Source organism: Ictidomys tridecemlineatus, chromosome 4 (genome assembly GCF_052094955.1).
Source record: "Ictidomys tridecemlineatus isolate mIctTri1 chromosome 4, mIctTri1.hap1, whole genome shotgun sequence".
Classification (NCBI taxonomy): Eukaryota; Metazoa; Chordata; class Mammalia; order Rodentia; family Sciuridae; genus Ictidomys; species Ictidomys tridecemlineatus.
In genome coordinates, this window is record NC_135480.1 from 171,908,073 (window position 1) to 171,924,526 (window position 16,454).

The 16,454-nt window shown below is 36.3% G+C and overlaps 1 protein-coding gene across 3 annotated transcripts in view; it reads left to right on the forward strand.

Moving 5' to 3' along the window:
- Aco1 (aconitase 1) overlaps window positions 1-16,454 on the forward strand; it is a 51,491-nt gene that overhangs the window by 11,702 nt on the left and 23,335 nt on the right. For all 3 annotated transcript variants that reach the window (XM_005326171.5, XM_013359055.4, XM_013359054.4), the window contains 7 exons: window positions 5,219-5,337; window positions 6,403-6,571; window positions 7,592-7,729; window positions 12,998-13,067; window positions 13,190-13,373; window positions 14,273-14,412; window positions 15,938-16,109. In XM_005326171.5, the coding sequence (XP_005326228.1) occupies window positions 5,241-5,337; window positions 6,403-6,571; window positions 7,592-7,729; window positions 12,998-13,067; window positions 13,190-13,373; window positions 14,273-14,412; window positions 15,938-16,109 (970 nt within the window). In that variant the 5' untranslated portion in view covers window positions 5,219-5,240. The remainder of the gene's footprint in view (window positions 1-5,218; window positions 5,338-6,402; window positions 6,572-7,591; window positions 7,730-12,997; window positions 13,068-13,189; window positions 13,374-14,272; window positions 14,413-15,937; window positions 16,110-16,454) is intronic.

A 16,454-nucleotide genomic window follows, 5' to 3' on the forward strand; every position in this document is an offset into this window, starting at 1 on the left:
GGCTGATGTGGTCCAATGTGATTTTCTTTTCCAACATGATTTTCTTAATGAGTGATAGCATAGCATTCATCCATATGTTGTACTCAAAAAAACCCATTTGCTAGATTGCTTACCCTGCTTGGAAGTTTAGTCTGGGGTCACACATAGCAAAACTCACTGACCTAAATGGGGATTTTTGCCTGTTATTTTAACTAATCACCTTTGTATCTTGCTGTAACTAGTTAGTCTCGCATGTATACAAGCATAAAGTCAAGTTATACAAATATTTTAGGGCTGCTGTTCATGTAAGGGGAAGTCTTGTGGATTGTAAGTCTTGAGTCTAGGTAGAGGCCAAGGATAGTATCAAGCTCTCCAGGTTACAGAACTGAGTCTCATCCAGGTTAGTATGTCAGTAAAATCTCTTGGAGATGAGAACATTTGGTCACTAAAGGCCATGATAGTGCCTCTCAGTTTGATCAGTCTTGACAGACAGTTGATATATAAATGAAGAAATTCAGATGTCTAACATAGGTGGGAAATCATTTAATTTAGCTATTAAAGAGATGCCAAGATTAGCCTTTTAATCACTTGTTTGGGCAGAAGATAAAAATGAATTGTGTTGCCTGGTTTGGGCACCTGCATTCACTATTTCAGAAAAGGGTCATTAAATTAAGACAGCCTTTCCTGGGTATCTTGGTGCTTTGTAACAAGATGAAGAAATGTAAATCCTTTAACCCTGCTGCCCTACTTCTAGAAACTAAAAGCTAGGAATTTATTTAACTTAATGGATTAAGGACATTCCAACATTTGTATGCAAGAGTTGCAGCATTGTTTGAATGGTAATACTTGAAAATAACCTAAGTATTTTAATGAAAAGGATTGAAGCAAATTATTATCTTATTAAGATTTTTATGGTGTAGTTAAAAAAGATGTGAAATATCATGACTGCCATATTAAGATATTTGTTGTCTACTGATAAGTGGAAAAAAATAATTTTCTAAACAATTGTAAGGTCTGAAATTTTTTTTAAGAAAACTCAAATGCATTAAAAGGTCATTGTAAGGGAGTTTAAGGGGGTCATTTTAAGGTTATCAAGGGGGTTTCTCAGGGGGTTACTAACCCATAGAGACCTCCAGATTTGCCACAAGGGTGATAGTATAGATGGAACCTTAGAGTAGTTCTGAATTCCTGTGTCCTGCCAACTTCTGTGGAGGGGCTTTTCCCCAGCTTCCAAGCAAAGCCTTTTTTTTTTTTTTTTTTTTTTTTTGCTGCCTTAATATAGCTGTTACTGTTTCCTATTGACCTATAGCTCAGTAAAAAGTGGAAGGGACAAGTGACAATTCCTGGTCTGACTAGGTGCCAGGGGACCAGTGGAGAGAAGTAAAGACAGCACCAGCTTTCAAACCTGAATCTCTAGAAGATTTCTTGTGGCTATCTTCAGCTCTAGGGGCCTGGTAGTGACCTTCAGAGCAGGAGCTGCCACATCTATTGAGGTATAGTGGGGCAATAGAAAGAGCCAGGTTCAAAATCTAGCTCTTCCTCTTACTAGATATATTCCCATGGGCAAGTTTTTCCATCCCTTTGAGCTGCAGTTTCCACAGTTATAAAATGGGAATAATGATATGTTTTCATTTATGAAGCTGTTGCCAGGATTAGAGAAGACAGTTTAAAGAATTTGGCACATGCTCCTATTTAGCAAGTGGTAATTGCTTCCTCTTTCCCCTAACCTCTACAAGTCAAATTTTCTTCATGACTAATGAATGTAGACAGCTAGTTTTGAAAGGAAACAGGAGGCAGACAGTAGAGCTCTTCACACAAACCGCTTTCTGTAAGAGTCAATATTGGTCTTGTATCCATCTGAAATATGGGCTTTGTAGGATGGTGGGACTATCAGGAATCATGTGAGTCTTCCAGTGTTAATAACGTCAAGGCTGTTTGTAAGCTACCAAGAAAGTAAATAGACACATCTGGTCCCCAGTGTATGGCGGCAAATATGGGTATAGCTTAGCAACTGGTTTAGCCGTAGAATCGTAGCAGACTTTGGGCCCTTGACCCTTTAGAATCTAACACAGAGATTGCACGTTTCAGAACCCTAAGTTCTGGACAGAGGAATGACCTATCTTGATCTGTTCCCCAAGGGTTTCCCACCACTTTGTCTAGCTTCAGAAACACTAAAAAGCCCCACAGCCTTTGTAGAGATGTTCTTCTATTGATCCTTTTCTCCAGTCAGGTAAAAACTAGTTTTACTATTGAAGTTACTGCTGTTTGGAGTAAGAAAGTTAAGTTGGGGTTGTGGCATGGATAACAGAGAGAGTAGCAGTATGGTCTTTTTAAATGTATGCTTTCATAATTCCAGTCATTGGAATGATTAGTCTCATTTCTGAGCCCACAGATTTGTAAACTTCTGCAGGCAGGTAAGTAGTATGTTTCTTATTAAACAGAGTATTGGGCTGGGGTTGTGTCTCAATGGTAGAGTGCTTGCACTAGCATGTATGAGGCACTGGGTTTGATTCTCAGCACTGCATATAAATAAACAAATAAAATAAAGATTCATTAAAAACTAATAAAAAAATAAAAAAAAACAGTATTGACAGGTTTTGTTGTTTTTTTTTCCCCTCCTGGCTAGCTTCTAACTTAGTGGCAGTTACTAACAAATCTTTTGCCTTTGTGTGGCACTTTATCTTATATGCACTGTCACCTCCAAAACTAAGGCCACCATGCCAGTGCAGCCTGCTTTACTTGCACAGATTCCTTGGCTGTGCCCTGAAGGCATTTTGGTTGTGACTCTAGGAATTCCCACTCCCTGTGCTACCTACTGCTTCCTGAATTGGGTGTAAATTCTCACCTGGCATCCCTCAGCTTCCAGTAGCGATTCTCAAACTGACCACTTGGGAAGCTAAAATGGTGATACCTGCCCTTTCATCTGTCTGTTCTGGTCAGAGGGAAGGGAAGTACTCAGGCATTTTTATTTTTAACGGGAAAGATGCCCAGGTAATTATCATACAGATGGACTAGGATAAGTACTTTTATAAGCATTAGGGATGTTCCATCCTCCCTAGCTGGATTTTTTTTTTATTTAGTCTTCATTTCATAATTCCTGGAGAAGGAAGTTGGCCTAGATGAAGTCAAATACCTTCTCTCACTACTGCCAAGTGGCAGCTGCTGCCAAAATCATGTGAGATGAGGTTAAACAAGGAGTTCCAAGAAAAGGGGCTTTGCAAAGAACCTCCCTTTCTTGAACTCGGCATTGTCTGATACCTGTGCCATGTCCTGTTGCCTGCTGCACTGGTAACTCCAGGAAGACAGAATCCATGTCTCAACCAATTGCTTCTTCCCAAAACCACTTAGTACAGGCTGCATACTGTTTATTGAAATGCTTAAGACCAGAAGAGTTTCAAATTTCAGATTATTTTGGATTTTGGAATATTTGCATGTGCACAATGAGATGTCATTGGAATAAGACCCAAGTCTCAAAATTAATTTCACTTATGCTTCATATGTATCTTATACAGGTAGCCTAAAGGTAATTTTAGACAGTACTTTTAGCGTAACAGTGTTTTCATGTGAGGTCAGGTGTGGAATTTTCCACTTATGGCTCTATGTCAGTACTCAAAAAGTTTGCTTTTTTCTTCATTTTGGATTTCAGATTCTTGGAATCGAGATATTCAACGTGTACTAGGCCTGTACAGAAGAGAAGTACAAATTTTATTTTAAAATTTTAACTAGTTTTTTTACTTTTTGTTGTTATTCGTATTCATAGCTTTAAAAAAAAGGCAAAAACTAAAAACTATGTCTTCATCCCAGTCTTAACTTCCAGGTCTGTGTTCCTCTTAAGGGAATCAGTCCCTGTTATGTTCTTAATGAAGGTAAACAGGATCCTGTCTATAGAGACAAGGCACACTTGTAACATTTTATCCTCACAAACAGTCCTTTATATTACATGGTGTTTTTTCATTTTATAATAATATATTGATCCCTTCCATATAGGTCATTCCATAAATATTTTGAATATGTGAGTAATATTTACTCATATAAACTTTGGGAAAGCAGGACAGTGTTAACTATTCTTACCTTAAATGAGACTCAGGCAGGAGGATTGTAAGTTTAGGGCCAGCCTTAAAAACTGATGAGGCCCTAGGCAACTGAGAGAGACCTTATCTCAAAAAAAAAAAAAAAAAAAAAAAAATGGGAAATGGATTGACTAACAGGTTTTTTGCTCAAGAGGTAAGACCAGAAAAGCAAGTCCTCTGACTCCCACCCCACTTCATTTTGCTCTGAGTTATGTAATTATTTAAAATTGTTCTTTATCTCTGTAGTAAGGGTCAGGAACATTGTCTTCCACTGTTCACTGCTTGTAATTTGTAAAGAGATATCTGAGAAGTTCTGGGGTAGAGGGTCCTCTGTAAACATATCTGGGGAGTTTAGACCTTTATGCTATCACAGAATACTTTAAAGATGGTCTGATGTTCACGAGGCCTTGAGTTCAATCCTCAGTGCTTAAAACAAAAAGATTGCCGATGTCAACATACTAATGCCACCATATGCCAAAGCAAATCAGGAAGATTTCTAACTATGGTGTTCAGGTTTAATAAAAGTGCTGCAAAGACTGATTGTGTGCCTGTAATCCAAGCAAATGTGGGAGGCTGAGGCATTCAAGGCCAGCCAGCCTCAGGAACTTGGCATGACCCTTTCTCAGAATAAAAAATAAAAAGGGCTATGGATGTAGCTCAGTAGTAAAGCACCCCGGGTTTAAGTCCCAATACCAAAAATAAATTAAGTAAAAATTAAAATGTTGCAAAAATAGTTATAATAGAAAATATATAAGTACCAAAAATGACTTCTGTCAAGTCTTCATTTATGTTCAGATTTTATGTAATTGCATGTTTAATTATATAAAATTATGAGTCCATCTCAGAAGTCTGTTCACATTCTCATGGTCTTCTGTGAGACACATCCTTCATTTCCCTTTTGCCCAACTCTTAACAGAGGAAGAATATTGGGAAGTTGTAGAAATAGGACAAAAGAAGTTTATGGTTTTGTGCTATCTAGAGAGATAAATGCTTTCACATTAGCTATACAGAAGCCCATTACATTTGCTAAGAGTGTCGTTCTTGTCTTCATTTAATTCCCCTCATCCCTGAATTTTGAGAAAATAACAAGTATAGAATCTGTAAGTGACTGTGTGCTGTAATCGTTAAAAGAAGGCCCAACTTCGAAAGTAACAAGTTCTTTTTCTTAGGGACACGTGACTATCAGTAATCATGAAGAACCCATTTTCACACCTTTCTGAGCCTTTGGATCCTGCACAACCAGGAAAGAAATTCTTCAATTTGAATAAATTGGAGGATTCAAGATATGGTAGGTACATGGCTCTATAATGTATTTTCTCAGATAGCAATTGGGATTCATTTGCATAATAATTAAGCTATATTATTAATTAACTTTGAGGAGCATTGAAAGAGGGAATAACAGAATGGCTGAATGTTCTTGGATTAAGCACACACACGCACACACACACACACACACACACACACACCTTTCTTACATTGGTTATTTTTAGTTACATGTAACTTTATCACATCATAATATATAGTGTTTGTAGATAAATAGCCTATGATTTTATGTGAGTAATAACCACATGGGGTCATGTTTATAAAATGCAAAAAGTCCTGAGTGAGCTGAGGCCCAGAGTGAGTCAATGATGTGTGCTCAGATAACAAGTGTGGGCAGCAGAAGAGGACAAGAACACAAGTTATTTTTATTCCAAATCCTGGAATAAAAAGCTTTATTCCAAAGCTTTTTCCTCTCTTTCACTGTCTTTTTCAGATAGTATTGGTAAATAATTTTCATATATCAAGATTTAACTTCTGTTTTGTAAATAAACAAAATATGTTTTCTTATGAATTACCATTGTTTTGTCCTAGAAACTCCAGTTACCAATGATAGTGCTATGTAATGTTTAGGGTTTTATTTCATATCAAAGATTCTATGGACTCAATTATAGTAATTGTAAAAGGATTATTTTTTTCTCATTTTTTGAGCATTACTTTTCATAAATGTTTTTCTGTGCAAGTATATGAACATATGTAATACTTGCCAACATAATACAGTGAAAATCTAGACTGATAGTGAGATGTGATGACTCTGTGTTACTGAATCCAAGGCAACCTTTAATAGGAGAGAAAAAATAAACTGTAATATTTGGGTTTTGACTAATCTGAGCATTTTCTTCTACTGAATGTCTCTTAAATTTACTCATTATCTTGAACTATCAGCTAATTTACCCTCTTAACCTGTTGGAAGAATGATCTGATGCCTCATCTCAAGTTTGCATAATGATAGGTTTTAAAGAGCGTTCTTATGGTATCTCATGTTTTTGTTGTTGTTGTTGTTGTTTTCTAATGCTTCCTCCTTTATTCCCAGTACGCTTACCATTTTCAATCAGAGTTCTCCTGGAGGCAGCTGTTCGGAACTGTGATGAGTTTTTGGTGAAGAAAAATGACATTGAAAATATCCTAAATTGGAATATCATGCAGCATAAGAACATAGAAGTACCATTTAAGCCTGCCCGTGTCATCCTACAGGACTTTACGTGAGCCTAATGTCACTTCTTTCTTTACTGCTCCTTTGTCAGCCTTTCAAGAAAATTTTTATTATTTTTATTTTTAATCCAACCAAAAAATCTCTGTAGTGATTGTTTAATTTATCACCTAATATCCAGACACTTTCAAAAGAAAAAGGGGGTTCTTGTTCCTGGCAGCAAGAATAAACTGGGATTGTCTCAGGCGATCCCAGAAGTGCTGTCTACCCACTTTTCCAGTGGCAGTTGTCATCATCCTTGGTTTTGAAGATCTAGTCCTGAGTATCCCAGGGAAAGGTAAAAGAAAGTGTGTGGAGCAGAGCTGTCCTGGAAACTTTTGCCCAGGGAGCCAGGTTCCTGACAGCTATACTTGAACATTCTGGTTCTGTCTGTGAGGGACAATATGTACTTCACAGGCCTGACTATTAGTCCACATCCTGCTGTTCCTAGGAATCCTTGCTTCCTATCACATTCCCTTTTCTGAGGCAGTCTTTCCATTTTTAAATGATACCATTTTTTTCCAAACAGCCTAATTTCATTTTTCTGGAGGAAAATCACCAAATTTTATACTTTTAAGATAATAGAAGGATTCACTTAACATAAATTTGATTCACAGCCTACTTTTCTAAATTACATCCATTTTTTTAAATTTGGCTGAAGTTGAAGGTATGATCTGTCTGTCTTCTCCAGGTCTTTATATACCCACCATGAAAGTGGGAAATGGTCACAGCAGTAAAAGCTCGTGAGTGTATGTGCCAGCTTTCCCAGTTTCTTTGTTTAGACCTAATTGTCATTAAACTTAGTATAGTGGTAAAATTGGATGAAGACCCTTAAGTCATAGCTATGTGACTATGTTAGCTATGTGACTTCTATTGGAGGAAATATACTTAGAAACTTTCACTTTTCTAAGTTACCTGTTGTTATCAACTCTGACAAGGTAGTCCCTCATCAGTATCTTCAATGGTGGCAAAAATTGCAAAATCTGATTATACCTCTTTAAAGCTATTTTCTGCTTAATTCTCTCTTTCTTAGGGGTGTGCCAGCTGTGGTTGACTTTGCTGCAATGCGTGATGCTGTGAAAAAGTTGGGAGGAGATCCAGAGAAAATAAACCCTGTCTGTCCTGCTGATCTTGTAATTGACCATTCTATCCAGGTTGACTTCAACAGAAGGTAAGGAAGGATTAAAATGAACACCTGGGGCTGGGTGTGGTGGCACACACCTGTAATCCCAGTGGCTCAGGAGGCTGAGACAGGAGGATGGAAAGTTCAAAGCCAGCCTCAGCAAAAGCAAGGATTTTTTTTCATCCATTGGAGTTTTATTCCTTTTTGAGCCCAAGTAAATTTCATACCTGGTTGCCTGTGCCTCTCCATGTGGGTTTTCATAGTGTCTATCCTCCCCCCCCCCCCCGCTTGTTTTTCTTCTGTTTGGGGGGATATCCTCTCGTGTCTTGCCCAAACCCTACATGTCTTTCCTGGCCAGCTTAAATCCTCTTCTTGTTAATCTCATAGACTTAGTTATTTCTTCAGTGGGCCAGGATTAATAGTGCTACATGTTGTTTGCTTAAGTAGTAAAATTTATTTACCCTTAAAGTTTATTAAGAGGCCAGGCCTAAGTTGCTAGTTCACAAAAGTATACTTGCATATTAAATTTTCTTCTTTGAAAAAAGTGGTTTTTTTAATTTAATTTTTCCCTTTTTATTGTTGATTATTATATATAACAGTGGAATTTGTTGTTACACATGCACACAATATAATACTATAATTTGGTCAATTTCATTCCTTAGTAAAGGGTTTTTTTACTAGGACCTTCTAATACCAATATCTTTTGGTGCCAATGGTGAGAAGACAGATAAAAGAGAATCCCAATGTCTTGGGGAATTTAGTTTCTCCCTTTCTAAAGGAATTATAACTACTTTAACTTAGCCATCAAGATTCTCATTTAATCCAAGGATAACTTCAAGGTCACCTGGCTTAGTATGTTAAGTACCTATTACACTCTCAGCTCTCATATTTGGAGAGCAAACACTTACCAAGGCAACAATCGAGTAGTAATGGTCAATTTTCCTGATTCTATTTATTTTAATGAATTTGTATCCCTCAATCTCATTCTCCCAAAGACTTCTTTGAATGGCAGGTGTTCATAGTGAATCTTTGGCTTAAAATAGCATCAGGACATTAAACATCATGCATTCCTAGTTTCCTTTAGTATACACACCAAAAAAATCATTTAAAAATAAATGACACAAACAGCTGGGTGCAGTGGCTCATGCCTATAATCTCAGCAGCTCAGGAGGCTGAGGCAGGAGGATTGAAAGTTCAAAACTAGCCTCAGCAACTTAGTAAGACCCTGTCTCAAAATTTAAAAAAATAAAATAAAAAGGGATAGGGATGTGGCTCAGTGGTCAAGTGCTCCTGAGTTCAGTCCCAGTACCAAAAAAAAAAAAAAAAAAAAAGTACCATAGCAAAATCCAAGTGAAGCATTTAGTGATTTGATAGAATCCAAAAGAGCACTTGATGACATTGATCTGAAGGAAAGAACAATCGCCTTTGCCCTTGGAGTCAAGATAGTATAGACAGGAGTGAGATGAGAGGAAATTCTGCCATTTGTCCTTTGCTCTAAAAGGCAGAGTTTCTACCACCAAACCATGAAATCTCAATATGAAGATATAAAATCAGCTATTGCTATGTAACAAAGTAGCTCCAGAATCTCAGTCAGTGGTAGTCAATGACAAGAATTTATTTCTAACACATTCACAAGTTGGTTGGGAAGTAAGCTGATCGGGTTGAGGTCAACTGGGCAACCCTACTTTCCCACTGCAGTGGCTGGTTTTCCTGCTTATCCTGCACCACCACTTGCAGGATAGCTGGGACAGCTCTGCTTCTTTGTTTCTTTTGGGACCCAGGCTAAAGGGGAAAACTGTTACCTGGTGATCCCAGAGGCTCAGTAGGGCAATCAGAAAAGCGCAATACCTCTTAAGGACTAGCACAGATCACATCTGTTCCTGATGCCACTGATCAGAGCAAGTTTCATGGGCAAGCCAAGAATTGCAGTATGGAAATATGGTGCATCTTTTGTAGGAATAACTACAGTATTACAGAACTAGGACTTGGATTTCAGGTACTGTTAAGAGGCTGGTATCTTAATTATGACTACATAAAGTTGTTCAATAGAGAAAGAAAGAATTTCCACATAATGCTGAGGAAATCAGGCATTTAGTGAAAGCTGTTAATAAGAATGAAAATGTTAATGTTTAAAAAAATAAGAAGGAAATGTAATTATACATGTGCCAAATGTCTTTATGAGAAAGGCCTTTCTAAATTTAGAATCAATAAATAAAACAAGGAAAAAGAACTATAGATTTAATGACTTAAAAGTTAAGAGAAAGTAACTTGGAAATATTCACAACAAATATAAAAAAATGGTTAATATCCTTAATTTATTAATAGTGTATACAACTCATTTAGAAAAATAGTAAGACTCAGCAGATAAACAGGCAAAGGAAAGTGTATATTCATACTAAAAGGTATTCCAAGTGGTAAACAGTATTGCAGCCTAAGTCTTATGGGTAATAAAGTATAATATTTGAGATAGCATTTTCTTTTATCAATGTAGGTAAGATTAGAAAATAAACATTAATTATAAAAAGTGTCATGAAGGAGGCACTTTTACAATCTAATAGCACTGTAAATTAGAAATGATGAAAGCAGTATATAGTAAGGTCTTACAAATTTCGATATCCTTTGTCCTAGAATTTCTGCTTCCAAGCATATCTTTAATAGGTAGCTAAAATTGAAAAAAAAAAAAGCTTACTGGCCAATAAAGTTCATTAAAGAATTATTTATAAATGAAAGCCTAGAAATAATCTAAATATTCACCAAAGTGAATGATTTATTAACTTATGGTACATGCCCAAAGTGAATTATTAGGTAACCTCTCAGTTATATTTATAAGGTGCTTAATCATTTGGAACATGTTCCTGTTGTAGTCCAGTGTGCCAGATACTAAATTTCATATATAGAGTGATCTCAGCTATACTAAAAGTTATGTAGGAATTAAAAGATTGGAAAGAGGTACCAGATAGCTGTTATCTCTAGGATTGTAACTGATTTTTATAGTAAGAAGCTATTACTTTGATAATTTTAAAAAGTTATTTAAGAATATAAAATAAACCAGGCATGGTGGCACAGTGACTTGGGAGGCTAAGGCAGGAAGATCCCACAAGTTCAAGGCCAGCCTCAGCAACTTTGTGAGGCCCTAAGCAATTTAGTGAGGCCCCATCTAAAAATAAAAAATAAATAAGACTGGGGATGTGGCTCAGAGTTATAAAATGACCATTCCCCAGTTAATATTGCAAATATCCAAACAAGATAAATTCAAAAAAATGTGCTTTGTCCCAAAATTGACAGTTCTTGGGACAAAGAGATTGAAGTTGACAAATGTCAACTTTCTCTTTCAACCCTGAAACCATCCGTAGGCAACATCTCTCTTTCTCTGTCTTTTGTTGTCTTTTAAATTACATGAGCTCAATTCAATATTTTGGTTTCAAAAGGAAGAGTTAAAAATATAGGCATAAAATGTTATTCTATTTGAAAGTAAGGTTGTTTCCTAAAGTCCCACTTCAAAAGTTATAAAAGTAGACTCACAAATAATAGCCATCTTTCTTAGAGACTCATTTTGATGTTCCTAGGTTTTCTTTCATTTCACTCGTCTGGAAGGTGAAAGTACCAGTGGAAACAGAATTGTAATTGATTTCATGTCTGAAGTCTGCTGACTCAAAATTTAAAGTATTCATGGTTATTAATGCACTGGGTCATTACCAAGCACCTTCTGATTTTTTTTTTTCCTTTTAAATTGAAACTCTAGTTTCAATTTTTTAATAGACTTTTTCATTTATACTGTAGTACTGAAAACCTTATTGTGAAAGCAGGGGTGAACTTTGATTCAGATATTCAAATCTAGTGAAAATATGTAATTAGAACATTTTTGTTAGAAACATTTTCATTGGTGGCGTTTTGTTGTTTCTTGAGTTTTGGTTTTGCAATTCCACTTCCTGGTTTCTTTTCTCATTTTGTCATTTTTTAAAAGAATTAAATGTGATATGTCTCAACTCTTTTGGAACTGTGTGCTTTGAGCTTATTTTCATCTCTGTTCCAGAAATGAGCCAGAAAAACTGGATAAGGGTAGTAGGGTGAGACATTTTTTAGTTAAATATTTCTGAAAATAATTTTTGGTCTAATTTGAATAATACTATTTGGCCTCACATCATCTGGGAATTGAGGATCTAACTAACACATTATTATACTGTTTTATACAGTTACCTTGGAAATACCCTTTTTAAAAATTCCAGCAAAAATTTCACAATTTCTGACCAGATTTTATGAGTATGAAAACTGTCTTGTCTATAAAATATTACTTGGGAACTGCTAAAGCACCATTCAGTGTAATTCTCAGGAACTATGAACTATGTCCAAATGTGAATTCAAATTATATAACTAAGAAGAAATTTTCCCTTTAGTCTATGAGGTCATTCACATTCAGAGACCTTATTAAAAGATTACTACATTGGGCTAATTTATTAAAGTTCTGAGTGATTAAAAAAAAATTGAACTCTGTTTATTCATTCTAGTAACTAGAATTAGGCTAATTGAGCCAACTTTAACATAATAGTTGTTTTGTTTTCATGAGGTTTAGTACCTGGAAATACCATGTTATAGAATAGCCTAAGTGTTTCTGGCCTCTGCTCATCCTGTGAATATGTTGCATCGATCAGATAGATGCACCCAACATTTCCTCAGGTAGATGTTTCCCTTTCAGCCCTGTTTATGCTATGAGAAGCTCTCATATCTTCCTGGTGCTGCAGGGAAGAGGAAAAAGTGACGAGAATCCAGAAGTGCACAAAGTACAGGCACAGGGGCAGGACCATATTTTCTCACCTGTACTAGTAGAAATATGGTTGGAGGTGCTTTCTTGGGGTTTAGGGGGTTGGGGTTGTGGGGTTTTTAAATTAAATCAACTTAATGGACATACTATGAGCACTATTTATTCAGAAAACAGGTTAGTTTAAGAAGAAAGAGGATAAGTGAACACACACCTTTAATATAGTAGTCACCAGAGAGAAGGGGCAAATCATCCTGACTGAGGAGTCATTGTTGTCCAAAGGAGTGTCACTTTATCTGGATCCTGAAACATGTAATATTAGTAAACGTTTAATTATGTTAACTTATAAAGTCTGATTTCGGTCTTTGATTACTGTGTTTCTTCAATCTGTGATAATCAAATTATGAGTACTGTCTCTGTGCTAAAATTGGAGTTGTGAAATAACTCAAAACAATGCAGTTTGATTATAAAATTGCCATTTTGTTTATTCATCACTAATAAATTTCACCCATAATACATTAAGCATTGAAGTTTATACATTTAGTTTTTCTTTCTCACAGGGCTGACAGTTTACAGAAGAATCAGGACCTAGAATTTGAAAGAAATAAAGAACGATTTGAATTTTTAAAGGTATGGGCAGAGTTTGGTTTTGTTATTTGGTTTTCTGTTTGTGGGGTACAAGAGAGAGGTGTTCAGACTGGGCAGAGTGGAATTATGTTGGTATTCATGATGTTCTTTCTGTTCAATCCCAGTGGGGTTCTCAGGCTTTTCGCAACATGAGGATTATTCCCCCTGGTTCAGGAATCATCCACCAGGTGAATCTGGAGTACTTGGCAAGAGTGGTGTTTGATCAGGATGGATATTATTACCCAGATAGCCTTGTGGGCACAGATTCACACACTACCATGATTGATGGTTTGGGTGTTCTTGGTTGGGGTAAGTGTACTTCCACGTTCCTTTTCCATATATGCTCTTCTGGAGTATGTACCTTAATTCACTTTGCTGCAATTAAATCTCAGTAGCTGTATTTGCATAATCACATGAATAGGAGAATTGTTTTTGTCTGTTCACTGTTGTATTTCCAGTGCCCAGGAAAGTGCCTTGCATCTAATAGAAATTCAGATTTTGTTTGGAAAAATAAACTGCAATAATAGGTTAGGGACACTTTGCATAAATAAAAATCAACTGAGATGTTTGTTAAAAATGGAGATTCCTGGGGCTGAGGTTGTGGTTCATTGGTAGAGTGCTCATCTAGCACATGTGAGGCACTGGGTTCGATCCTCAGTACCACATAAAATCCTTAGTACCACATAAATAAATAAAATATACATACATGGAGTATAACTTATTTAAAAAAAAAAAAATGGAGACTCCTGCCAGGCACAGTGACACAAACTTGTAATCACAGCATCTTTGGGAGGCTGAAGTATGAGGATCCAAGCTTGAGACTAGCCTGAACAACATAGTAATACCTTGTCTCAAAATAAAAAATAGAAAAAGGGCTAGAAATGTAGCTCAGTGGTAGAGGGCTTGCCTGGCATTGAAGCCCTGGGTTCAGTCTCTTAGTAACTCCCTCACACACACAAAAAAACACAGACTCCTAAACCCTACCCACCCCACTGGATGTAGCTTTGGGGAATGTTGATGACAAATACTGGTAGGGACATACTTTAAGAAACACTTGTAAAAGATTGTATAGAGGAAAATAGAATAACTGCTTCTTATAGAACTACAGCTCTACCAGTTAAACATTATAATTGTGTTTATTGAATTGATAGTTGAGGGATACAATGAGAAATAATGAAGCATTATTCTGGCCATCCTGTTTGTTGCAGGTGTGGGTGGTATTGAAGCAGAAGCTGTCATGCTTGGTCAACCGATCAGCATGGTGCTTCCCCAGGTGATTGGCTACAGGTTGATGGGAAAGCCCCAAGCTCTGGTAACATCCACTGACATTGTGCTCACCATTACCAAGGTAACTCAGTGACAAACAGGGAAGAGATAGATAGTTGGGTCTCTGTAAATGCTAGGAAACAATACATTGATAGTTTTAAAAAGAGATGAGATAATGGGAATATTCTGTGGTTTAGATGATTATGTGCATTTTACTCTTCTTTAGCTACCCAGATCTTTTTCTTAATTTTAAAAATTGTGACATGGTTTAAATATGCAGCAATTAAAATGATATTTGTATGCCCACTTCTTAGATTTAACAGATGATAATATTTTGTCATATTTGCATCGTGACTGTTTTTAAAGAAGTAAATATATAGTGTTATGGCTAAACCCTGCTTCCCATTCCTAGAAATAATCACTATCCTGTAGTTGTAAGAATCATTTCCATGCATATCTTAATACTTTGGCTACATTTTTCCACATGGTTTCTCTTTATTTGTAAATAACAAATTAGTTCCCTGTGATGTTTTGAGTTTTTAAATTTACTTATTTGTATTATAAATTACATCATTATAAGAGATGGTTTTCCAGGTTGGGAAATATTAGGGTATTTTTTCTTAAAATTTTGTAAGAAACCATCTGTTTTTGGAGTGTCTGATTTGCTTCTTTTATATAGGCACCACACTGTAAAAGGCCAAAAAGACATTTTAAAAGTTTCTCTTTGATTTAATTTTGTGTAATTTGGAATTGGATTTGTTTGAACACCATAGCTTATCACTTATCACAAATATTTATACACTGTTTTTCAAACACGGAATAATATAGAACTTTCCCACAAAATTTTTCAGAATCCACATAATCAAAAGAGCTTTTCTGTGTAATTGTCTGTGTTCTGTGAAACTGGCTTTTTACAAAGTGCCAGCAGTCCCAGAGCCTTGGCAGGCTGATGGCTTGTGTGGAAAGATGGGGTTAGAAAATATTTTTGTTATTGATGTTACATTTGACTTGTTACATGAATTTTATGCATTATACTTTTGAAAATATGTCATTTACTTATTCAACTAGTATGACTGCATAATAATTTAGATTTATTTAGATTGGAAAAATTCAATTTTTTAACACTTGGCACTTCTAGTGATCCAAAGAGTGCTTCTCATTAAGAAAAGTTCCTAAATGTTATTGTAATTTTGGCCCTAACTATTTTGATATAATCTTAGATTTACAGGAAAAAAAAAATAGAGAGAGTCCCTGTTACCTTTATCCCAGCTTCTCCTATTTTTAACAGTTTACATAGCCATGATATATTTTTCAAAGCCAAGAAGTTAACATTGGTATGGCACTTTTAGCCACAGACTTCTCCAGGTTTTTCACTAATGTCCCTTTGCTGTTCTAGGATCCAGTCCAGGATGTCATGTTGCATTCAGATGGCATTGCGTTTTAAGTTTTGTTTTTTAAAATAATCTGAAGTGTGTTGGGCTAATTTATTACTTATGTTTACATGTAATAAGGGAATGTAAAGAATTATAAGAATTACAAGATGACAGTTCTTCATTTTAAATCTAGGCTGTCAAGTCTCAAATGTTTCTGTTGTTTCTGCTGGTTAGCACCTCCGCCAGGTTGGGGTTGTGGGCAAATTTGTCGAGTTCTTTGGGCCAGGAGTAGCCCAATTGTCCATTGCTGATCGAGCTACAATTGCAAACATGTGTCCAGAATATGGAGCAACAGCTGCCTTTTTCCCAGTTGATGAAGTTAGTATCAAGTACCTGGTGCAGACAGGTAAGTGAAGGACTGAAAGCAGAGAGTTCCTTGTTAAAGTTTCATGGAACACTGAGAATCTGAGCCCTGCCTTCTTTCTCTGTCCCTCACAATGCTCTTAGCATAGAGTTACATGGCTTTTTTTTTCACTCTGTGAAGTCAAGATGAGTTGTTGGGATTTAAGGAGGTATAAGTCAGAGGTAGTACTGCCCATAGGAAGAGCTGTGGTGCTACAGAAACCTGGGTACTTGTACTGGGTTTTCTGCAACTAGTTTCTGACATGAACAAGTTAGGTTAGTAATGTAGCTGTAGTAGACCAGGCACTTGGCATGCATTTGCTGTCTTCCTCTTCACATATCCACAGGG